General features: G+C 45.7%; 1 protein-coding gene across 7 annotated transcripts; it reads left to right on the top strand.

The window, feature by feature from the left end:
* Positions 1-476: 476 nt before the first annotated feature.
* On the top strand, positions 477-19,256 carry TMEM209 (transmembrane protein 209). 7 transcript variants are annotated; one of them, XM_083461351.1, is made up of 16 exons: positions 483-568; positions 3,747-3,855; positions 3,947-4,086; positions 4,644-4,702; positions 5,711-5,842; positions 7,059-7,300; positions 8,665-8,869; positions 9,630-9,805; positions 11,018-11,089; positions 11,291-11,387; positions 11,687-11,812; positions 12,857-12,954; positions 13,779-13,893; positions 14,752-14,849; positions 16,184-16,257; positions 17,298-19,256. In XM_083461351.1, exons 3-16 carry the CDS (start codon positions 3,950-3,952, stop codon positions 17,350-17,352), a joined length of 1,686 nt encoding a protein of 561 aa, XP_083317477.1. In that variant the 5' UTR covers positions 483-568; positions 3,747-3,855; positions 3,947-3,949; the 3' UTR covers positions 17,353-19,256. The 7 variants fall into 7 exon arrangements, with proteins under 7 accessions (XP_083317474.1, XP_083317477.1, XP_083317472.1 ...); XM_083461346.1 differs by having other exon boundaries at positions 3,747-3,869; XM_083461352.1 differs by having other exon boundaries at positions 486-568; positions 3,750-3,855.
* Positions 19,257-22,348: the final 3,092 nt, after the last annotated feature.

Here is a 22,348-nt window from a genome sequence, read left to right as displayed (position 1 = left end):
TTAAGTGTTAATTAGGAAGATGAAGATTTTTTATGCACGTAAATCTGCTTTTTCTTCTTTCTTTTTTCTGTATTTTCTTCTCTTTTTTCTTAATTCTTTTTACTTTAATTTTCTTTTTGTAGTATGAGGTTTTTAAATTCTTTGTAAATTCTTCGTATATGTGTGTAATTTACATTAATAAAGATTTTTTTAAAGTAATAATAATACAATGAGAGGCGTCTAGAGAGAACTTTGCTCCGCCTCAGCTGTTTCTCCCGCCAAAACTTGAAAGCGACCGGCCGGCTTCATAGAGGGAGGGGAGGGGCCACGTCGTGACGAGATGGGGCCGAGGAGGGAAACAGATGCGACCCAATCGGAGCCGAGCGCGAGAGCAACCGCCAACCGTCGCCTTCACCCTTCCGTCGCCCCGGCGACAGCTCCCGCCTCCGCCGTCTTCTCCCGCCTCCAATCGGTACGAGCCAATCCCCTTCTGCTGTCGTCAGAGGGTTGGGTTGTTTTTTTTAAAAAAGGAGCAGGCCCCGCTGCGCATGCGCGCTTTAAAAACGAAGCCGCGCGAGGAGCCGCCGGGGTAAGTGAGGGGAAACGAGCGCGGGGAAGTTGAGGGGGGTTGGTCTGCCTTTGAATTGGGGGGTGAGTGAGTGGTGCGCATGCGCTCCCTGGGGCCCCGTTTACCGTTGGCCCCCAGAGGCGGGAACGGTTAACCCTGGGGCCCTAGATGCTGCCGGACTCCAACTCCCATGAGCCTCAGCCAGCACGGCCAGTAGCTAGTCATGATGGGAGTTGTAGTCCAGCAGCGCCTGGAGCGCCTCAGGCTGCCCCTGCCCCAGGGGGGAGCGCGTGGGGCGCCCCATTTCTCACTGCCCGGGTCGCAGCCCGTGTCAGGATCAGTCCCTGGCACCTCCTTGTAGCTGGACCAGGAAGTGTGGGCCCGGCTGGCCCTCTGGCATTATGAGGCAGCTTGGGCTAATAAGGCTTAGGCTGCCTGAGGAACCCTGTTCCCCTCATGGGAATCTGCCCAGGGGAGGCCCTGGGCTCAATCCTGCCACCCTCCCAGGCACATTCAGTGGGGACGCGGGAGAGGGCCTTCTCGGTGGTGGCTTCTCCCAGGCGGCTGTGGAACTCCCTGCCAAGAGAAGCCAGCCTGGCTCCCTCCTTGTCCTCCCTCCGTTTTGCAGGTGGAGGAGATCTTCCTGTTCCAACGTTCTCCCCCCCCCCCAATCTTTTTTATTGGTTTTCACAACATTATAAACAAATACATAAGAGAAACCGACATAAATCATAGCCTTATTAAAAATGACACCTGTTAACATTGTTAAGTGACTTCCTCGCTTCCCCTTGGTTGAATTTCATTGCATGTCCTTTTAACGATTTTCCATTTTCCAAATCACAGTTCTTATAAAATTTAACTTAAACATTAACATCCTTAGATCTTCACATTATGAAATTAAACATATTAATTCGACACTTAACATAAATAAAACCCTAAGCCAATTAAGTATCCTCAAGCTGTTTTCAGTTAATTTAACTTAACATATTTAACTAAGTTACAGATAGGTAGCCATGTTGGTCTGCCATAGTCTGCCATATATTTACTTAGTTAAATATAAAAAAATTCCTTCCAGTAGCACCTTAAAGACCAACTAAGTTAGTTCTTGGTATGAGCTTTCGTGTGCATGCACACTTCTTCAGAACATGCACACGAAAGCTCATACCAAGAACTAACTTAGTTGGTCTTTAAGGTGCTACTGGAAGGATTTTTTTATATTTAACTAAGTAATCATTAAATTTAATCCACTCTTCCTGATACTCCTCCTCCTTCTGGTCACGGACTCTTCCAGTTAGGTTGGCTACCTCCGAAAAATCCATCATCTTCACCTGCCATTCTTTTATCGTTGGTAATACTTGGGTTTTCCCCTTCTTAGCTAACAAAATACGCGTAGCAGTTGTGGCATACAAAAATAACGTGTTCCAACGTTCTTTTGGGAACCAACTGTTTTAATGAGGGGACTGGCGGCATGCTGTTTTTATTGTAATTATTTGAATCGTGGAATTGTAGAGTTGGAAGGGACCCTGGAGATCATCTAGGGTAGGCAAACTAAGACCTGGGGGCCAAATCCAGTCCAATCGCCTTCTCAATCCAGCCGCGGACGGTCCAGGAATCAGAGTGTTCTTGAGTAGAATGTGTGCTTTTATTTAAAATGCATCTCTGGGTTCTTTGTGGGGCCTGCCTGGTGTTTTGACATGAGCAGAATGTGTGCTTTTATTGAAAATGCACCTCTAGGTTATTTATGGGGCATAGGAATTTGTTCATTAATTTTTTCAAAATATAGTCCAGCCCCCACAAGGTCTGAGGGACAGAGGACCGGCCCCCTGCTGAAAAAGTTTGCTGACCCCTGATCTAGTCCAACCCCCTGCAATTCAGGAATAGGCAGCTGTCCCATACGAGGACTGAACCTGCAACCTTGGTGCTATCAGCATCACGCTCTAACCAACTCAGCTATGTTTTAATAGAACTTGTGTATGTCTTTAATTGTATTTTAATTATTGACACCCCCCCATGTTTTTAGCTGTTCTCATCTGTAAATTTCCTGGGGGGGGGGAGCAGAGTATAAATAACAATATAATGATCACAAGAGTGTATGATTTGCATGGAACTGTGCCCCAAGATTCCAGTTGAAAGCATCTTTCTGTCTTTTAAAACTCCCCTGGCTTTAAATTGCTTGTATTTTTTACTGTTCCATGGTGTTTCAATGCTTTTTCCCTTCTTACAGAAGAACTAATAATAATAATACTTAATGTGTTCATTAGCTGCCCAATAACTTAATGTTGTTATTGTTATTTATTAAATTTGCATGCCACCTGAAGATCACAGGGCGGTGTGGTGTTCAATAGAAACAAAATTTAATCCATGAATGTGTTTCTGTAAATGGCATTAAGACATTTGGGATAAGACAAAGGGACAAAATTAACACTGGGTGCAGAACAGAGACCCTTGTAATGTTGGTGGGAAAAATTGCTTTGCAGCTATGCGGCCCAAAGGAAGGTCACTGGTGGGCTAAGGCCCTTGTAAGTCCCTGACGTCAAACAACTGAAGTGCACCTATAATGTTTGCTTACTGTAAAAAGGCGCTTTATATTTAGTTCAGTGTGTTCTCTTTACTACTTATTTATATGGCTTCATCAGTGTGCAGAATGCAGGGAGAGGAGCTTGCAGTATAAAATTTGGCTCAAGGTAAAGGTAAAGGATGCTGGTGGCGCTGTGGTCTAAACCACAGAGCCTAGGGCTTGGCGATCAGAAGGTCGACTGTTCGAATCCCCGCAACGGGGTGAGCTCCTGTTCCTTGGTCCCTGCTCCTGCCAACCTAGCAGTTCGAAAGCACGTGAAAGTGCAAGTAGATAAATAGGTACTGCTCCGGCAGGAAGGTAAACAGCATTTCCATGCGCTTCTCTGGTTCGCCAGAAGCGGCTTAGTCATGCTGGCCACATGACCCAGAAGCTGTATGCCGGCTCCCTCGGCCAATAAAGTGAGATGAGCGCCACAACCCCAGAGTCATCCGCGATTGGACTTAACTGTCAGGGGTCCCTTTACCTTTACCTTTTAAAGGAAGCACAACTGATATCCCACAGTGCCCATCTGCAAATGTAATAGCTGTGATTCCTGCATTGCAAGGGGTTGGTGCTTTCCAACTCTACAATTCTATGAAAGGAATTCCTCTTGTATAGTGGCACTTCCCTTTCCTCTCCCAGCAGCCCCCATTGGCTCCCCCCATCTGCTGTAGAAGGCTGAGAGACCATCTTGAGAAGATTTCGAGGGAAGAAGGGGACATCTGGTCGCACAGCTTTGGGCAACCCTGGGGTAAACAGGAGAAGGTGCACTTGAATTAGCACTGAAATTTCATTGAACGTTAAGTAAATGTTCTCATATAACTAACTGTCCCTCTTTCCAGACGATGAAGGGGGAACAAGGTCCAGCTGCTTCCCTCATTGACAGGACCATCGAGATGAGGAAAGAAACGGAAGCAAAGAAAGTTGTCTTGGCATGGGGACTTCTGAACTTGTCCATGGCTGGCATGATTTATACTGAAATGTAAGAGAGGCAAACACCCCAACTTCATTCTGCAACCTTGCTGATGGTTTCTTGTGGCCCATAGTCATCAGTGAGATAAATGCTCACCGCTTCTCCCATGAATTCATCATTCATCATCCCATGAATTCATAAAGGATTTCAAGTCCACTTTCTCTTGGTGTCAGCCACACAGGGGATGGTGATATTGAGCTGTTGTATTTGGCTGTTTTAAAAATGACAGAGAGAATGTTCGTGGAAGTGCTTTCTGACGCTCTAAAATGCTATTAAATTTTAAAGGGGTTATTAATGAGTAAACGTGTCTGCTCTGCTTTGGCAGATGACTGTTGGGTGGAAGACACAAATCTCTCATAGCTCAGATTTGGAGGAGAGAATCGGGGAGGTCACTGTGAGGTGCTGGAAATCCAGCCATAAAGTTCATCCTGGGGGAAATTGTTGTCTCTCCATTGTATCTTCATCACGGGGAGTGAGCAATTTATTGTGAATCACTGAAAAGTAGTTGGTGCTTCCATGCTGTGGGGCTATGAATGACCTTTGTCTCCCTCTTCCCGCCCCCCCAGGTCTGGAAAACTAATCAGTTCCTATTATAACATTTCGTGCTGGTTACTATGGTATGTTGGTAAGTACTTTGAAACTCCAGAAAAATGTAGAAGTTGGTTGAATGGACTGGGGATGTCTCTGCATTTATGCCTTTAGGGAGAGAATAAGTAAGTGAGGAGGTGATTCTCTGGGTTTCGTTTTTTCATAGAATTGTAGAGTTTGAAGGGCCCCACAAGGGTCATCTAGCCCAACCCTCTGCAATGTTGTCATCACAGCTAAAGAATCCCTGGCAGATGGCTATCCAGCCTCTGTTTGAAAACCTCATAAGGGAGAGTCCCCCCACCTTCCGATTGAGTCCATTCCACTGTTGAACAGCTTTTACCGTCTGGAAGTTTTTCCTAATGTTTAGCCGAACTACAACTTGTAGTTTTGAGTCCAGTGGTTTGAGTCCTCCTCTCTGGAGCAGGGGAAAAGCTTGCTCCATTTGACATCCCTGCAGATATTTAAAGATGGACGTATTGTAGGGTTTAAAGCCACCTTGCTTATCCCTCTGTCTAGGTTCTATCCATATTGAGTAAACATGTTCAGGTGCAGACACAACACTAGCTTCCTGCAATCTCTGGTCTGTGTTTCAGGAGTTAGCTTCAGGGCTGCACCTCTTCTCCCTCCAGCCTCCCCCCCCCCCACCTCGGTGGTGCAAATTTCTTCCCCTTTGTTCCCTTAAAAATAGTTCAGCATTACAAGTGCCATCATCTGTGACTGGTGCTAACTCTGGTTAGACCATTTCTGTGAGCTGCTAAGTGCATATATATGTGTCAAATTATAAAGTATTAATTGCCTTTGACTGCTCTGGTTGCCAGGCAACTGCATAAATTCAGTGAGATTGGAATTTCCATGTACCTTTTCTGCTACAGACCGAAACTTTTCATACTGAATTTCTTGATTGTTCAAATATTTTGATAATCCCGATTACCTGGTGAAACCAGCATCTTTTGTACGATAAAACCGATGAGTGGCTGGCTGTGTAAATTGTGACCAGTCTCATGCCGTTCACAAACTCTCATTGTAATCTTCTGTTTTGTTCTAGAACTTGCATTTGCGTCTTTGTTCAGCCTTAATGCCTTATTTGACTTCTGGAGGTATTTTAAATATACTATGGCCCCAACCAGCTTGGTGATGAGTCCTGGACAGCAGACACTCCTGGGGTTGCAGAATGCAGGTAGGAATGCAGATTTAAAAACAACTCTGCAATTCAAGTAACTTATTCAAAACATTTGGAGCACCCGTGCAAATACTGACACAATGGAAGTGGTGTGTAGTTGATATTTTCTATGGGGAGAGTCATGTATTTGACAGATCATCTTGTTGAGGAGGGCAAGGGGAAGGCAATAGGGTGGGAGTACCTGATCTCATGGGATGTGGGTGGCGCTGTGGGTTAAACCACAGAGCCCAGGACTTGCGGATCAGAAGGTTGGCGGTTCGAATCCCCGCGACGGGGTGAGCTCCCGTTGCTCGGTCCCTGCTCCTGCCCACCTAGCAGTTCAAAAGCATGTCAAAGTGCAAGTAGAAAAATAGGTACCGCTCCAGCGGGAAGGTAAACGGCGTTTCTGTGCGCTGCTCTGGTTTGCCAGAAGCGGCTTAGTCATGCTGGCCACATGACCGGGAAGCTGTACGCCGGCTCCCTCGGCCAGTAAAGCAAGATGAGTGCCGCAACCCCAGAGTCGGCCACAACTGGACCTAATGGTCAGGGGTCCCTTTACCTTTTTACCTGATCTTACATGTAGCTGTGCTTGGTGTGCCGCCAGGAGCCTGTTGTCGCCCGCCAAGCTTTCTCTGCAACGCACACCACGAAGAGCAGAAAATTTTAAAAGCAAATAAAATGGCTGAGTTCCTTGACATATATATACGATCCTGTGGGATGTGCAGAAGCCTTCTTTCTTTTCTTTTTTTATTAGGTTTTATAAATAAGAATAATGTTTTACCAATAATTGTATATCACAAAAATAGCATAATAAATGTGGAAAAATATCTACAACATACTGCATATTTCATTATTAATGGTGAGTGTATAAGTTCTTGGTTTATGAATTGGTTTAAATAATTAGGAAGATGAAGAAGAAAGGGGCGAGTGGTGTGGTATGGTTATGCTTCTATTATTCAGGGTTACTTGTATGGGTTTTCTTACTGTTCACTAGTTGTATTTCCTTGGTGGTGAGAGAGGTTGGGTATGGCTTAGGGTGTGATTGGTTGTCTTTGGTTGGCTGTAGTGAGAATTGTATTTGTGTGTGAGCGGGGTGTGAGTGTGTGTTTTTGAATCAGGTTAGCCAGATTGATTCATATGCTGTCGGGGGATTCTTGTTGTTTTCCTGTTGGGCTGTGTAAAGGTGCAGACACTTTCTAAAGCTTAAAAATATATTTAAAAATTTCAATTTCAGCTGTCCAGACTACTCCACCCCGTGAGCTGACGCCAAAGAAAACTCCTCCTTCGACGCCTTCTCCTCCCATCCAGGGGCAGAGTGTGCTGAGTTACAGCCCTTCCCGCTCGCCTAGTGCCAGCCCAAAATTTGCCTCCAGCTGCATGTCCGGCTACAGCCCTCAGCTCCAGGCTCTGTCGGGTAGCAGCTCTGGTTCTTACAGTGCTGCTATGAGCTACTCCCCAGGCAGCTGCTATAGCAAGGTACAGAGCTTTCTCAATACAGTGGTGCCCCGCAAGACGAATGCCTCGCAAGACGGAAAACTCGCTAGACGAAAGAGTTTTCCGTTTTGGAGGTGCTTCGCAAAACGAATCTCCTATGGGCTTGCTTCACAAGACGACAATGTCTTGCGAGTTCCTGCTGGTTCCCCCCCCCCTTTTTCTAAGCCGCTTATCAGCTGATCCGATCAACAGATTAGCCGCTAATAGCCGCTAATAGTGCTAATCCGCTAATCCGTCAATGGGCTTGCTTTGCAAGACGAAAAAACCGCTAGACGAAGAGAATCACAGAACGGATTCTTTTCGTCTTGCGAGGCACCACTGTAGTAATACTTTTGTTGTTGTTTAGTCGTGTCCGACTCTTCGTGACCCCCTGGACCAGAGCACACCAGGCACTCCTGTCTTCCACTGCCTCCCGCAGTTTGGTCAAACTCATGCTGGTAGCTTCGAGAACACTGTCCAACCATCTCGTCCTCTGTCTTCCCCTTCTCCTTGTGCCCTCCATCTTTCCCAACATCTGGGTCTTTTCCAGGGAGTCTTCTCTTCTCATGAGGTGGCCAAAGTCTTGGAGCCTCAGCTTCAGGATCTGTCCTTCCAGTGAGCACTCGGGGCCCCTTCCCTGCTCCAACTTGGCTTTGATTTCAACTGCCTCAGATGACATGAGCTTATCCTGTTGCAACGCAGAGGTGGAATCCTTTCCAGATTTCCCCTGCTTTTGTACCCCCTTTGGGCCAAGTGCCAGAGGCATGAACAAAAGTTAATGTTTCTTTTTTAAAAAAACAACAACAACTTTGCAGCTCTCTGATGGAAAATAAATGGGGAGAGATCACTCATCCACGTGTTGGGAGTCCCAGTATATTCCAGGGAGATGGGAAGCCCAGAGCACTTGTTCTTTAGATGTCCCTTTTATGAAGAGGCACGTCGTAAGACCATTGATCCCCTGCTGGTGAGGCTTGCTGACCTCCCAGAAAAGCAAAAATTCGACCTTTTCCTGTTAGGCAAATATGAGAAGACGACCCAGATGGTCGCCAGATTCTGTGTACAGATCTGTAGGCGCAGACCATCTCCCGACTCAAACTAGTTCGTTAAGAAAATCCCCAAACATTGTTCCGTGGGTAACTCTGGGTCAGCTCTCTGCAGTAGTTTATCTTAAAGTTTTAAGTGTCTATATGCTTATCGCATTTATAAAATTTAAATTTATTGTTGTACATTGTTTTAATTATTTGTTTTCCTTTTGGGACTGTACCCCCAAGTGTGTTTTATAAGCTAGTCCCCGACCATAATAAATTATCTATCTATCTATCTATCTATCTATCTATCATCTGTATATTCCATTTTGTTTTGCCCAGGTCCCCCCTTTTAGCCCTTCCCCAAGCACTTCACCATACCCCACCAGCATCGGCCCAATGGATAGCAGTGGAATGAGATCACGGTATCGCTCTTCGCCAACTGTATACAACTCCCCTACTGGCAAGGAAGACTATATGACGGACCTCAGGTCTCTGGACAATTTCCTTCGAAGCGAGGAGGAGAAGCTGCACAGAGTTCAGCTGGGTAAGCAATTCTCCACGTAAATAATGTCTTTGGCCCCACCTGATGGAGTATTCGTGTATGTCCATAGCTATGAAAGCCTTGCCAGCCAGTTCCCGTAGATTTGTAGATTCCCGTAGCCAGTAGATTTGTAATCTGGGGGACTGAGTTCGCTTCCCCGCTCCTCCACATGCAGCTGCTGGGTGACCTTGGGCCAGTCACACTTCTCTGAAGTCTCTCAGCCCCACTCACCTCACAGAGTATTTGTTGGGGGGAGGAAGGGAAAGGAGAATGTTAGCTGCTTTGAGACTCCTTTGGGTAGTGATAAAGTGGGATATCAAATCCAAACTCTTCTTCTTCCCATAATTTCTTTTGCATGCTTGTGGTTGGATAATTACAGGGAGCACACGGTGGCGCTGTGGTCTAAACCACTGAGCCTCTTGGGCTTGCCGATCAGAAGGTTGGTGGTTTGAATCCCCGTGACGGAGTGAGCTTCTGTTGCTCTGTCCCAGCTTCTGCCAACCTAGCAGTTCAAAAGCACACCAGTGCAAATAGATAAATAGGTACCGCTCCAGCAGGAAGGTAAAAACGGCATTTCTGTGTAGTCTGGTTTCTGTCACGGGGTTCCATTGCACCAGAAGAGGTTTAGTCCTGCTGGCCACATGACCCGGAAAGCTGTCTGTGGACAAACGCTGGCTCCCTCAGCCTGAAAGCCAGATGAGCGCCGCAACCACATAGTTGCCTTTGACTGAATTAACTGTCCAGGGGTCCTTTACCTTTACAGGGAGCACAGATTCCAGTTCTCCTTCTAGTAGCCCAACCTTTTGGAACTACAGCCGGTCCATGGCAGATTACGCCCAGATGCTCAGGAAATTCCAGTACCAACCTGCCTGCAGGTCCCAAGCCCCATCGGCCCACAAAGATGAAGCTGAGTTGAGCTCCAAGCAGGTCGCTGAAGAGGTAAACGGAAATTGGCATCAGGGCAGTAGGGGATTGTTTCCTTCTGAACGGCGTCTCCAGAACATCAGTCTTCAACCTTTTCACATCCAGGCCCACATTTAACCCAAACATGCTTTTGGGGATCCCCCCTACTTCCCCCAATATATTTATATGGTGTTAGTGCTATGCGGGTGGCGCTGTGGGTTAAACCACAGAGCCTAGGACTTGCTGATCAGAAGGTCGGCAGTTCGAATCCCCGCGATGTGGTGAGCTCCCGTTGCTCGGTCCCTGCTCCTGCCAACCTAGCAGTTCAAAAGCACGTCAAAGTGCAAGTAGATAAATAGGTACCACTCCGGCGGGAAGGTAAACGGCGTTTCAGTGCGCTGCTCTGGTTTGCCAGAAGCGGCTTAGTCATGCTGGCCACATGACCCGGAAGCTGTACGCCGGCTCCCTTGGCCAATAAAGCGAGATGAGCGCCGCAACCCCAGAGTCGGCCACAACTGGACCTAATGGTCAGGGGTCCCTTTACCTTTAGTGCTATTCACCTTAGTTCAGGTCCCAACCCACCAGCTGAAGACCAGTGCTCTAGAGTCATTACAGTGGTACCTCGGGTTAAGTACTTAATTCGTTCCGGAGGTCAGTTCTTAACCTGAAACTGTTCTTAACCTGAAGAACCACTTTAGCTAATGGGGACTCCCGCTGCTGCCACTGCACCGCCGCTGCATAATTTCTGTTCGCATCCTGAAGCAAAGTACTATTTCTGGGTTAGCGGAGTCTGTAACCTGAAGCGTATGTAACCTGAAGCGTATGTAACCCGAGGTACCACTGTACATGTTAGTGGCAAATCACTACAAGTGCATGTACTTAATAGTGAACTCCATTGGGACTGGAAGACTGAATTCAGAGTAAAATTGCATTGGAGCGTGCATTTGGGAGTAGTAATAGTTGTTTACTATTAGACTCTAATAGGTTATTGATACTGCTTTGTTTGATATAAGTTGTTTATTTTAAAGTGATTGTGACTTTTTTGTATTTGATCTGGTTGTTATTATTGTTTGATGGTTTATTTTGTTTTTAAATGGGCGGGGTATAGATAAAATAAAAAGTTTAAAAGACTTGCGACTTTATAACTTGCTTACTATGTTTCAAGAAGATAGGAGGATGTAAATAATAATAATCATACAATGACTGGACTGAGTTGACATACTGAGACCGTCTTGTTTTCCCATTCAGGTTTGGGCAAGAGTGTCAATGAGTAGGCAACTTCTGGATCACATGGACTCCTGGACTGCTAAATTCAGAAACGTGAGTTCTGCCACTGGCCTTTGAAATCAAACAGGTGACTTCTTGTTTGATGTGGGGGATAAATAGTCAAATTAAGCTAAGGAGGGATGGCTGACAGATTGCTGTGTGGGACAAACTGCAATGGCTTGAAAGCCCAAAACGCAGTTCAGCTTACCTTTCTTTCTTTCTTTCTTTCTTTCTTTCTTTCTTTCTGCCATTTAGTGGATCAATGAAACAATTTTAGTGCCCCTCGTTCAGGAGATTGAGTCCGTGAGCACTCAGATGCGGAGAATGGGGTGCCCAGAGTTGCAAATTGGAGGTACGTTGACTTACATAAAACCTGTGGCCTGTTATCTCCTGTTGTAGGGGAAATAGCCCACTATTTTTACCACTTGGGAACACCCTTTGGACGCCACATTTGTTTATATTTAGAGGCAGAGTCGGGTCAGGTTGTTGTGATCTCCTGGGACACTGTACAGATAAATTTGCATGTTTGTGGGTAGCAGAACATAACCTTGTAGATTAAATAAAAGGAAGTGAGCAGCCCTTATCATGACTTATCTTAGAACTTTTGGGGCTTCTCCTGTCTGGCGGGCTCATGGCCTTTTGTTTTTGCAGATGCCAGCATCAGCAGTCTGAAGCAAGCAGCCCTGGTTAAAGCTCCACTCATTCCCACACTGAACACAATAGTGCAGTACCTGGACCTTACACCAAACCAGGAATATTTGGTTGAAAGGATCAAAGGTAAAGAGTCACGGTGCTGGTGTGCATTTGGGGGCTTTTTTACGCTAGGTACAAATAGCATTGGTTTTCAGCAAGCTGCTATTGCATCAGCAAGGCCTCTGCACTTTGGCCTCTGCTAAGGTAAGTAGAAGGAGGGTCTTGAGTTTCAAACAACAATATTACAGATTGGCAGTATAGCACTTAATGGTGAAATCAAATGAAATAATAATAATAATAATAATAATAATAATAATAATAATAATAATAATAATAATAATAATGTATTTATTATTTTTACCCCGCCCATCTGGCTGGGTTTCCCCAGCCACTCTGGGCAGCTTCCAACTGAATATTAAAATACAATAGTCTATTAAACAGTAAAAGCTTCCCTGAACATGGCTGCCTTCAGATGTCTTCAAATAAATCAAGGGCTGTCACATGGAAGTAATTATTATTATTATTATTATTATTATTATTATTATTATTATTATTATTTATACCCCGCCCATCTGGCTGCGTTTCCCCAGCCACTCTGAGCGGCTTCCAACAGAATATTAAAATACAAAAACCTATTAAACATTAAAAGCTTCCCTAAACAGGGCTGCCTTCAGATGTCTTCTAAAAGTCTGGTAGTTGTTTTTCTATTTCACATCTGGTGGGAGGGCGTTCCACAGGGTGGGTGCCACCACCAAGAAGGCCCTCTGCCTGGTTCCCTGTAACTTGGCTTCTCGCAGCAAGGGAACCCCCAGAAAGCCCTCGGCACTGGATCTCAGTGTCCGGGCAGAATGATGAGGGTGGAGATGCTCCTTCAGGTATATCATTCTAAACCAGCTTTTGCCAACTTGGCTCCCTACAGCTCCCATCAGCACCATCGTCCAAAACATCTGGAGGGCACCAGGTTGATGAAGTCTGGTCAAACAGGTGTTGAAGGGAACAGCCCTCTTTTAGAACTATCTCTTTCAGTCATTGAATGGTACTGAAGCTCCAGGAACAGAATCTCTTTTGTTAAACCTTCCTCCAGTTCTGCCCCCAAATAACGTCCTGTACAATTCTGCCAACCCACAGAGCTTTCTCAAGGAGGGTGCATGAGCTCTTTCCGGTGGAATCGGGGCGGAGACTTCAAAGCACGGAAATGGGATACTGATTTGCCCACAGACTCTGCAGTAAGTCTTGTGTGTTGTCTGCCCTGAATATATTCCATTAATGTTCTGTGGCTCAGCAACAGCGTTAAGAATTAGATGGGAGCATAGATTGCAGTACTCAGAAGCAGGGGTTATATACCATTAATTTTAGTCCTCTTGTGCTTAAACGAGGTTACATGAAATGTATGACATTTGTACGAACTTTTCTGTTTGGATCTGAGCTGATTGCTAGGTTGCCTGTATTGGGCTGACCTTGAAATTTTTTAACTAGTTCTACACTTTCTCAAAGCACTAGAATAAAATTGTTTTGAAGTGACGCAAACACAGTAAGTCGTTAGCGGACATTAAGGAGTTTGTTTGGCTCTGTCCCAGCTTGGTTGAATGTGGATTTCATTTCCCTCTGCCTTCTTCAGTGCATCCCTTACCGTATTTTTTGGTCTATAAGACTCACTTTTTCCCTCCCCAAAAGTAAGGGGAAATCTGTGTGCTTCTTATGGAGCGAATGCAGGCTGCGCAGCTATCCCACAAGCCAGAACAGCAAGAGGGATTGATTGCTGCTTTCACTGCGCAACGATCCCTCTTGTTGCTCTGGCTTCTGAGAGTCAGAATATTTTTTCTCTTGTTTTCCTCCTCCAAAAACTAGGTGCGTCTTGTGGTCTGGTGCGTCTTATAGAGCGAAAAATACGGTAATTGCTTAGTATAGTTTTGCTTCTATATAAGTATTTGCTAGTAAGGGTCATATTCATGTCATTCTTTATTCAGTTGCCTGGGAACAGGGTTGTGTTTTGTATTAAGAAGAAGAATGAATTTATGGCTTATTCTGGGGATATTTTCTCTTTCTTCAGATTATCATGCACGTGTTCTGCACATACCTTGACTCCAGGCTACCACCTCATCCAAAATATCCCGATGGCAAAACATTCACCTCCCAACATTTCATCCAAATGCCTGATAAGCCAGGTAATGGGGCTGTTATAGCATTTTGGGTGGGTGGGGCGGTGTTTTGCCCTCACTCATTGATGATGGTTGATCACGAGAACAGAGGAAACTCCACACAAGCAGGGATGCCTCTGTGTACATGGACCTCTGTATGCATCTTGGAGCCTCATGAAACTTTTTGAGTATGGCCTTTAGATACATCCAGCAGTCTCCCACAAGCTATGGGTTGAGTAGCATTATCTTACTTTATATAAACAAACACATAGGGTTGTATCCAGTGGTGATGCTCAGCTGACAGTAAGGCCTCCATCAGTGGACCGGGGAGAGAAGTCATTTTCAGCCATTCTTCCTCCCCCCCCAAAAAAAGCCTACCCCCATCTGCTCCTGAGGTTTTGCAGAGTTGTTTCGGGGGGGGAGGGGAAATGGCTGGATATTATTTCCCTCCCTCTACCACTTGTCATCAAGGGACGCGGGTGGCTCTCTGGGTTAAACCACAGAGCCTAGGACTTGCTGATCAGAAGGTCGGCGGTTCGAATCCCCGCAACAGGGTGAGCTCCCGTTGCTCGGCCCCAGCTCCTGCCAACCTAGCAGTTCAAAAGCACGTCAAAGTGCAAGTAGATAAATAGGTACCGCTCCGGCGGGAAGATAAACGACGTTTCCGTGCGCTGCTCTGGTTCTCCAGAAGCGGCTTAGTCATGCTGGCCACATGGCCCGGAAGCTGTACGCCGGCTCCCTCGGCCAATAAAGCGAGATGAGCGCCGCAACCCCAGAATCGGTCATGACTGGACCTAATGGTCAGAGGTCCCTTTACCTTTTACCACTTGACATCAGCCAAATAACTCCGTTAATCAAGGCAAAATATGAACTTGTTGTTCACAGACATCTCCAACGAGAACTTGTTTTGCATCTACCAGAGTAGCGTCAACCCTCCCCACTATGAACTTATTTACCAGCGACAAGTCTACAGTCTACCAAAGGTAGGAATGCAGCAACTTTCCCATTGATGCCTCCAGGACAGCGGAGCAGCGCAGAAGAAATTGGGTGGTGTTCCAAAACTGCTAGGGAGGCGTCCAGTGGGTGGGGATATGAGCCGCCTGCTGTACAGGATATTTCCATGGCATCAGTCTCCACACACCTGTTGAGCCGTCACCTGTCTTCCTCGCAGCATGGTGATGCATCTGTGGCTGGGAGAAGGGAGCAAAGTACTGGTCGTCTCCATTAACAAGGCTTGCCAGTTACCCTTCATTATAAGTGACAATCCCTGCAACAAAATGTTGTGGTATGGAGTACTGGAGTTCAGGATTCCCTTTCCTAAGCTTTTTGTTGTTGTTATTTAGTCATTTAGTCGTGTCCGACTCTTCGTGACCCCCTGGACCAGAGCACGCCAGGCACTCCTGTCTTCCACTGCCTCGCGCAGTTTGGTCAAACTCATGCTGGTAGCTTCGAGAACACCGTCCCACCATCTCGTCCTCTGTCGTCCCCTTCTCCTTGTGCCCTCCATCCTTCCCAACAACAGGGTCTTTTCCAGGGAGTCTTCTCTTCTCATGAGGTGGCCAAAGTCTTCAGGATCTGTCCTTCCAGTGAGCACTCAGGGCTGATTTCCTTCAGAATGGAGAGGTTGGATCTTCTTGCAGTCCATGGGACTCTCAAGAGTCTCCTCCAGCACCAGAATTCAAAAGTATCCATTCTTTGTCGATCAGCCTTCTTGATGGTCCAGCTCTCACTTCCACACATCACTACTGTTGTAAGCTACTTCATGACATTTCCTGCTCCCCTCCTGAATTTTCTGTTTCTTTCCCTTAATTGTCAACCAGCATTCTGCGGTCACTGAGTTTGCTTAGTCCCCATCGGTGTGTTTTCAGCCTCTGCTGAACTACCTCTGCGTTTTAGAGGTAATTTTCCCCTAAGATTTTTTGGTTACTTCTGCAGCCCTGGGGGCTTCCCTGAGGGAACCTGCTGACCCCTCCCTCTTGGATGTGGATGGTACAGCCTCAACTGCATAAGGGCCCGCATTCCTGGGAATGAGCTCACACTTAATGTATAGGATGCTTAGGAAGCTTCAGGGGAGAAAAACAGTTCACGTCTGAGCTATCCAAAAGTATAGCCGCTTTCTGGGAGATGCTGTATTGTGCACTAGATTCTCAGCTGACCCAACCAGGTGTGTGCATAATGGTCTTACAGAGGTGCAAGCGATTCCAGTATTGCAATCCGACAATATACTGAGGGCAACAGCCCCTCATGCTTAGTCTAAGTCTTTGTCACATGACCCCCCCCTCCTGCTCACTCGGACCCCTTTTGTCTTTCAATTTAGGGCAGAAACAACTTGTTCCACACCTTGCTAATGTTCCTGTACATCATAAAGACTAAAGAATCTGGGATGCTTGGGTAGGTATGGCATTCTGCATATTGCTGAACCCAACACTGGGCTGGGAAAGTCCACTGAATAGCTTCTCTCGGTCAGTGTGGACAGTACCAAGATACAGTGGTACTTCTGGTTACGTACTTAATTCGTTCCGGAGGTCCGTTCTTAACCTGAAACTGTTCTTAACCTGAAGCACCACTTTAGCTAATGGGGCCTCCCACTGCTGCCGCACAATTTCTGTTCTCATCCTGAAGCTTAACCTGAAGCACTATTTCTGGGTTAGCAGAGCCTGTAACCTGAAGCATATGCAACCTGAGGTACCACTGTATATGAACCCAATAGTCTGGCAGCAATAGCATAAGGCATCTTCCTACGTCCCTAAACAAGGAGAAGTGAACTGCTGCCTGCCAGAAGAGAGGTTATCACATCACATTGAGGGTGGAGGGGGGGAGTGGTGGAATAATAATACTAATAATAATAAAAAAATGCTATTTATATCCCGCCCTCCCCAGCCAAAGCTGGGCTCAGAATGGCTAACAACAGTAAAAATAGCACAGTTTACATAAAATCACAGTCAATTAATTGAAATACATTCTAAAATCAGTTCATTCTAAAATCAATTCAAAATCAAATTAATGGGAAGAGAACAGTTACTAGCCAATAGAGTGTGGAGGGATGGCAGGTGGAAATATTTAGTAAGAAGGACTGAAAATGAGCTGGAGTGGCCTCCATTTATTATTATTATTGCTGGCATGTGCACGTATTGGGGTGGAGGCTTGACGAACAAACCCTGCTAATGAGGGACTTAGGCTGTGGCCACATACGGTAAGTGGGAGTATGAGAATGAAGCCCAGTTAATCAAATAAGCACGGACATTAGAATTGGCTTCTGTGTATCAGTAGCAATATTTCTATAGAGTGGTTATCGAATGGAGGGATTTAGCTTAACCCTGCTCCCGATGCATCAGCTTCAAATGAGACTTTAACATTTTAAATTTCTTATTTAATTATGAATGGTATAACGTGCATGTCTTGATATGAAATGCATCAACTATTTTTTGCAGGCGGGTCAATCTTGGCTTATCTGGTGTGAACGTTTTGTGGATTTTTGGAGACTAGCTGCCAGTCCCTGTCGCAGGACACGTGGGGATAAACACCCCGACTTCTGTTTGGGAAGAGAACTCGGCAGCTTGCTGAACTTACTACCTTGAAAGCATGGTTTGGATATATAAAGCAAGACATTTGTTTTTTAAAAACTGTATTTGGAATAATAATGAGAAACTTTCAGCATCAAAACCAAATGGTTTCTGTGAACGACTTGACTTGAGGATCACAGTGGGAAAGTTACATCATTTCTAGATGGACTGAATTACCTTTTTGGATATCATTCTGTTGAATGCGACTGCTGCTTTTAGACGACAACAGGAGGCCTGTTCGCCACACAAACCATCTGCCTTTGGAGACTCATATAAGCATGACACCAAGTCGATAATGCATTGCTGAATTGGAACCAAACTATTCAAGTGAGGCTGTGTCTTCTTGGAGGCTGCTTCCATTTTGCCATGTCAGGGGAAAAAAGGTCACATCAGTATATCTTAAGTACAAGGCCCCAAACCACAGAAATACATCAAATCAGGTTTCTTTTGAGTCTTGGTTACAAAGGTATGTGCCTTTCATCTCTAATGCACGAGTGACTTTGTATGATCTACATTGCCTTTTTTCTTTTTTGAAGTGACAGTACTCCAGCTCCTCCACCAACAGCACAAAACAGCAGGCAAACTTCATTTTGACATGGCCTTTTCTCCAGGGCCTTGGGAGATGTAGTATTTTGGGTTGGTCGGGGTTCAAATTTCATGTTTCTATGGGATTCTGCGAAGTGAACTGCATCGAAAGCGTAGGGGTTTCCAATAGTTCATGGCATGGACGTGCTGCTGCCTTTCCCCAACGCAGTCCGATAAGCAGAGAGCTACAAGAATGGAACATCACCCTGCCATTCCAGCAAAACTGCCCCATGAGTCCTGTTGCCAAATAAACCAGTACAGTGGTACCTCTACTTACAAGCACCTCTGGTTATGTATCCTTCAGGATACGCATGCAGCAAACCCGGAAGTATTTTTCCGGGTTTCGCCCCATGCGCAGAAGTGCTCTACTGCGCGCATGCGCAGAACAGGCACCTCCGGTTGCGAAAACCTCAGGATCCAACCGGAGCTCCGGAACGGATCCCGTCCACAACTAGAGGTACCACTGTAGTTTATTTTTCCTCCTAGGTTAAGACTGTGTGGTGGGTGGGAAAAGGATTGGCATGGATTGGACGTCGCATGTCTTTGGATAATCTGGTATATATATATATTTTAATGAGCGAATTCTGCTTCCAGTCATATCACTGGGGCCTTTCCAGTCTGCAAGGGAACAATTTTGCTGCTCTGTGGTTTTGGAAAGGAAGTAGCGGCTGGAACAATCGCCGCACCTTTTTAAAATTAGGCTTCCCCTGCGAAAAGCTCCCCAACCTTAGCATGTACATCTTGGTGCCCAGGCATTTGACAAACAAAGCTATTTCAGAAAACTGCACCCTCTTTTAAAGAATCGGGTGTTCCAAAACAAACCCTAACTCTCAGCATAAAATATAATTCATTTGCCTTGCAACCACAGCACACGGGACAATTTGTAGGTCTAATTTAATTAATTTACCGCTAGAGGTCTGCAGCCCTGCATCTCTTAATTCAGTTCTGTGAAACCCAAACATATCAACAGATCTTGTTGTGACCCAGAGCAGCATATTTTGTAAGCAAAGCTTCCTTTGTTGCCTTGACAAAGTGTGTTTGTACTGGATTTTGCAGGGGTGAACAGGCTAGAGAGATGGCAGGGGGTGGCTGCTTCTGTTTCCGTAGCCACTGGTCTTAAGACCTATTGCTGTGACAGCAGCTTGTGTGTTACGTTTTTCTGATCCGAGTCATGTTTTCCTCAGGGAGCTGAAACCTTTGTTGACACCTGTCTTGGTGCTGCCATTAAAACGTCTGTTTTGATTTGTCTCTGTGTGACTCTTTTCTGGGTCCTTTCTCTTCCCTCTTTTTTGCCTGTCCTCTCACATCACAAAACCTGTGGTCCTTCGGATAATGTTGTACTACAGTTCCCATCATCACGCTGACCATTGGCACTGCTGGCCAGAACAGATGGCAGCTGCCTCCCAGGAATCCCATTCCTGCCTTATACCTTTAGCTTCTTAGGTATCAAGAGAATCCTGTTACAGCCTTCAGCTAGCTAGCTAGCTATCAGTCTCCCATCATTCTGTCTTTCTGCATAATTCCGTGTTACTAAGCAGTTTATGGGATGCGGGTGGTGCTGTGGGTTAAACCACAGAGCCTAGGTCTTGCCGATCAGAAGGTCGGCGGTTCGAATCCCCGCGGTGGGGTGAGCTCCCGTTGCTCGGTCCCTGCTCCTGCCAACCTAGCAGTTTGAAAGCACATCACAGTGCAAGTAGATAAATAGGTACCTCTCCGGCAGGAAGGTAAACGGCGTTTATGTGCACTGCTCTGGTTCGCCAGAAGCGGCTTAGTTGTGCTGGCCATATGACCTGGAAGCTGTACGCCGGCTCCCTCGGCCAATAAAGCAAGAGGAGCGCCGCAACCCCGAGTTGGCCACGACTGGACCTAATGGTCAGGGGTCTCTTTACCTTTTACCTTTTAAGCAGTTTATATCTATTGCACAGCCATTTAAATCGCAAGAGCCCTGTGGGATCAAAGGCTCATCTAGCTGGTCGTCGTCACTGCCTCTTGTGAGAATAAACTCCAGAGTTCCTTCTGAGCCCTACACAAAGTCGCTAGCTGCAGGGATGACTGGACAACTACCAGCTCTGTTTTACTGTACAGTGGAACCTTGGTTCTCAAACGCCTTGGTACTCAAGCAACTTGGAACCCAAACACTGCAAAACCGGAAGTAAGTGTTCCGGTTTGTGAACTTTTTTTGGAAGCCGAATGTGCTCCGTTTTGAGTGTTACACCTCCGATTTGAGTGCCACGCTTCCATTTTGAGTCTGTTTTTGCTATTTATTTTGCGTTTTGTGGCTCTTTTTGTTTTGTTTTTGTGACTGTGGGGAACCCAGTTTAGCTACTGATTGATTGATTGATTGTGTGGCTGCAGTACATTGTTTATTGCTTTCATTTTATGGATCAGTGGTCTCGTTAGATAGTAAAATTCATGTTAAATTGCCGTTTTAGGGGATGTTTTTAAAAGTCTGGGATGGATTAATCCATTTTGCATTACTTTCTATGGGAAAGTGTGCGTTGGTTTTGGAACGGACTTCCGGAACGGATTAAGTTTGAGAACCAAGGCACCACTGTACTGTGAGAAGACTGTTAACTTCAGCCTCCTCAAGCACAGCTTGTCTAGATCGTAAAGGCAGCCAGTAGCCCACATGGTATGCCCACCAATAGGGTAGTCCCTAGACAGCTGGTTTTGGCAAGGACCTCTGTGGTTCTTGCCACTGGCTGCCCAGTTCCTTTGGGCCAGTAGTTTTACAATATGACAGATGTTCTGAGGGGCTGAAAGCTAAATTTGAATGCTCTTCATATACACCTATCAAGATATTTTAAGGGTTGACTTGAGGCTTGGTGTTTTTTTTTAAGCATGGGTAATAATTGCAGGATGGAAACCCTACATAAAGTGCAGCCTTTCTCGGTGTAATTTGCCAGCCTCGATCTTGGTAAAAATGAACCCTAGACTGGGCAGATTGACCCTTAAGAGAAAAATGTGCTCCTCTTCTCCGGCTTAAAACAAATATTCCCTCTGCCTTTTCCTGCTTCAATACATTACCTTCTGCTTTTTTAAAGGCTGCTACCTGTCCGCAAACCTTCTGAAAATCATCCAGGCTTCCTCTTTGGGAACTGCAGAGAAAAAAGACCATTCAGTCTGGCTGCCAGAGTCTTTTGTCTCACTGTTTTGGTATCCTGGTACGGATTTGTACAGGGTTGTCTGCCCTTGAAAGCTCAGCCCTGGCAGATACAGTCTTGCTGGCTATACAGAAGAAGGAATTCACTGGTGAGCTCTTGGAAGGTATTCTATTTTGATGATTTTTCACATCAACATTAGATTTAGAACATGTTAGCGAGACCTACATGTAGCAGCAACAACCAAAATGGGAGATAAGTGTATGAGTCTGGACAAATACGGAAATTGGAAAACTACAGAAGTAGAAAACACATGGAGGCCAAAAGTGTCTGTATAGCAGGGTCCACATACTGGTAGATTTATTGTTGGCCTCAGTACATCATGAGTTTGCACAGAGTGGGGAGGTCTGTGGTTCACTGATCGTGTCTGTACAAGATTTTTGGTGACCACTGCTGTCAGCCAGATCCATTTTGATTGCTCAGGTGTGAGATTCCATCTAACAGGAATCTAGCTCAGTAAGAGATCCACACCTGTAAAAGTGTGGTGATACTTCACTTCCCTAAATTAATGTGAGCTCAAAACCTGAACTAGCAGAAGACGTGTGGGTTATGCCAACACAGCAGAGATACCCACAAAGTGACGATATCGACAACGTAAACTTCCACCCCATCATTCTACCCGGACACTGAGGTCCAGCACTGAGGGCCTTCTGGCAGTTCCCTCACTGCGAGAAGCCAAGTTACAGGGAACCAGGCAGAGGGCCTTCTCGGTAGTGGCACCCGCCCTGTGGAACGCCCTCCCACCAGACGTCAAAGATAAGAACAACTACCAGACTTTTAGAAGACATTTGAAGGCAGCCCTGTTTAGGGAAGCTTTTAATGTTTGATGTATTACAGTATTTTAATAATTTTTTTTGAAGCCGCCCAGAGTGGCTGGGGAAGCCCAGCCAGATGGGCGGGGTATAAATAATAAATTATTATTATTATTATTATTTGGTCATATGGTTTTGACCAACTTGTCAGTGCTTACTACTCTTCCCCTGTGTATGAATGTCCAACACGTATCAGGGTTCAATTTGTGGGTTATGGGAAGCCCTTGTTTTATACCCCCAAAGGAACTGCTGATGGAACCAGAGCACACGAGTCTCCCCAGTTTGTGAGGAAATTGAAAGCTTGCTTGCTATTTTTCTGGCACCTCAGCCAGCCCTAATAAAAAAAAATACTACTCTGCTG

This window comes from Podarcis liolepis, assembly GCF_965112155.1.
Source record: "Podarcis liolepis genome assembly, chromosome: 10".
Lineage (NCBI taxonomy): Eukaryota > Metazoa > Chordata > Lepidosauria > Squamata > Lacertidae > Podarcis > Podarcis liolepis.
Note: the sequence above shows the minus strand (reverse complement) of the source record. Positions and strands in the feature narration are given on the sequence as shown.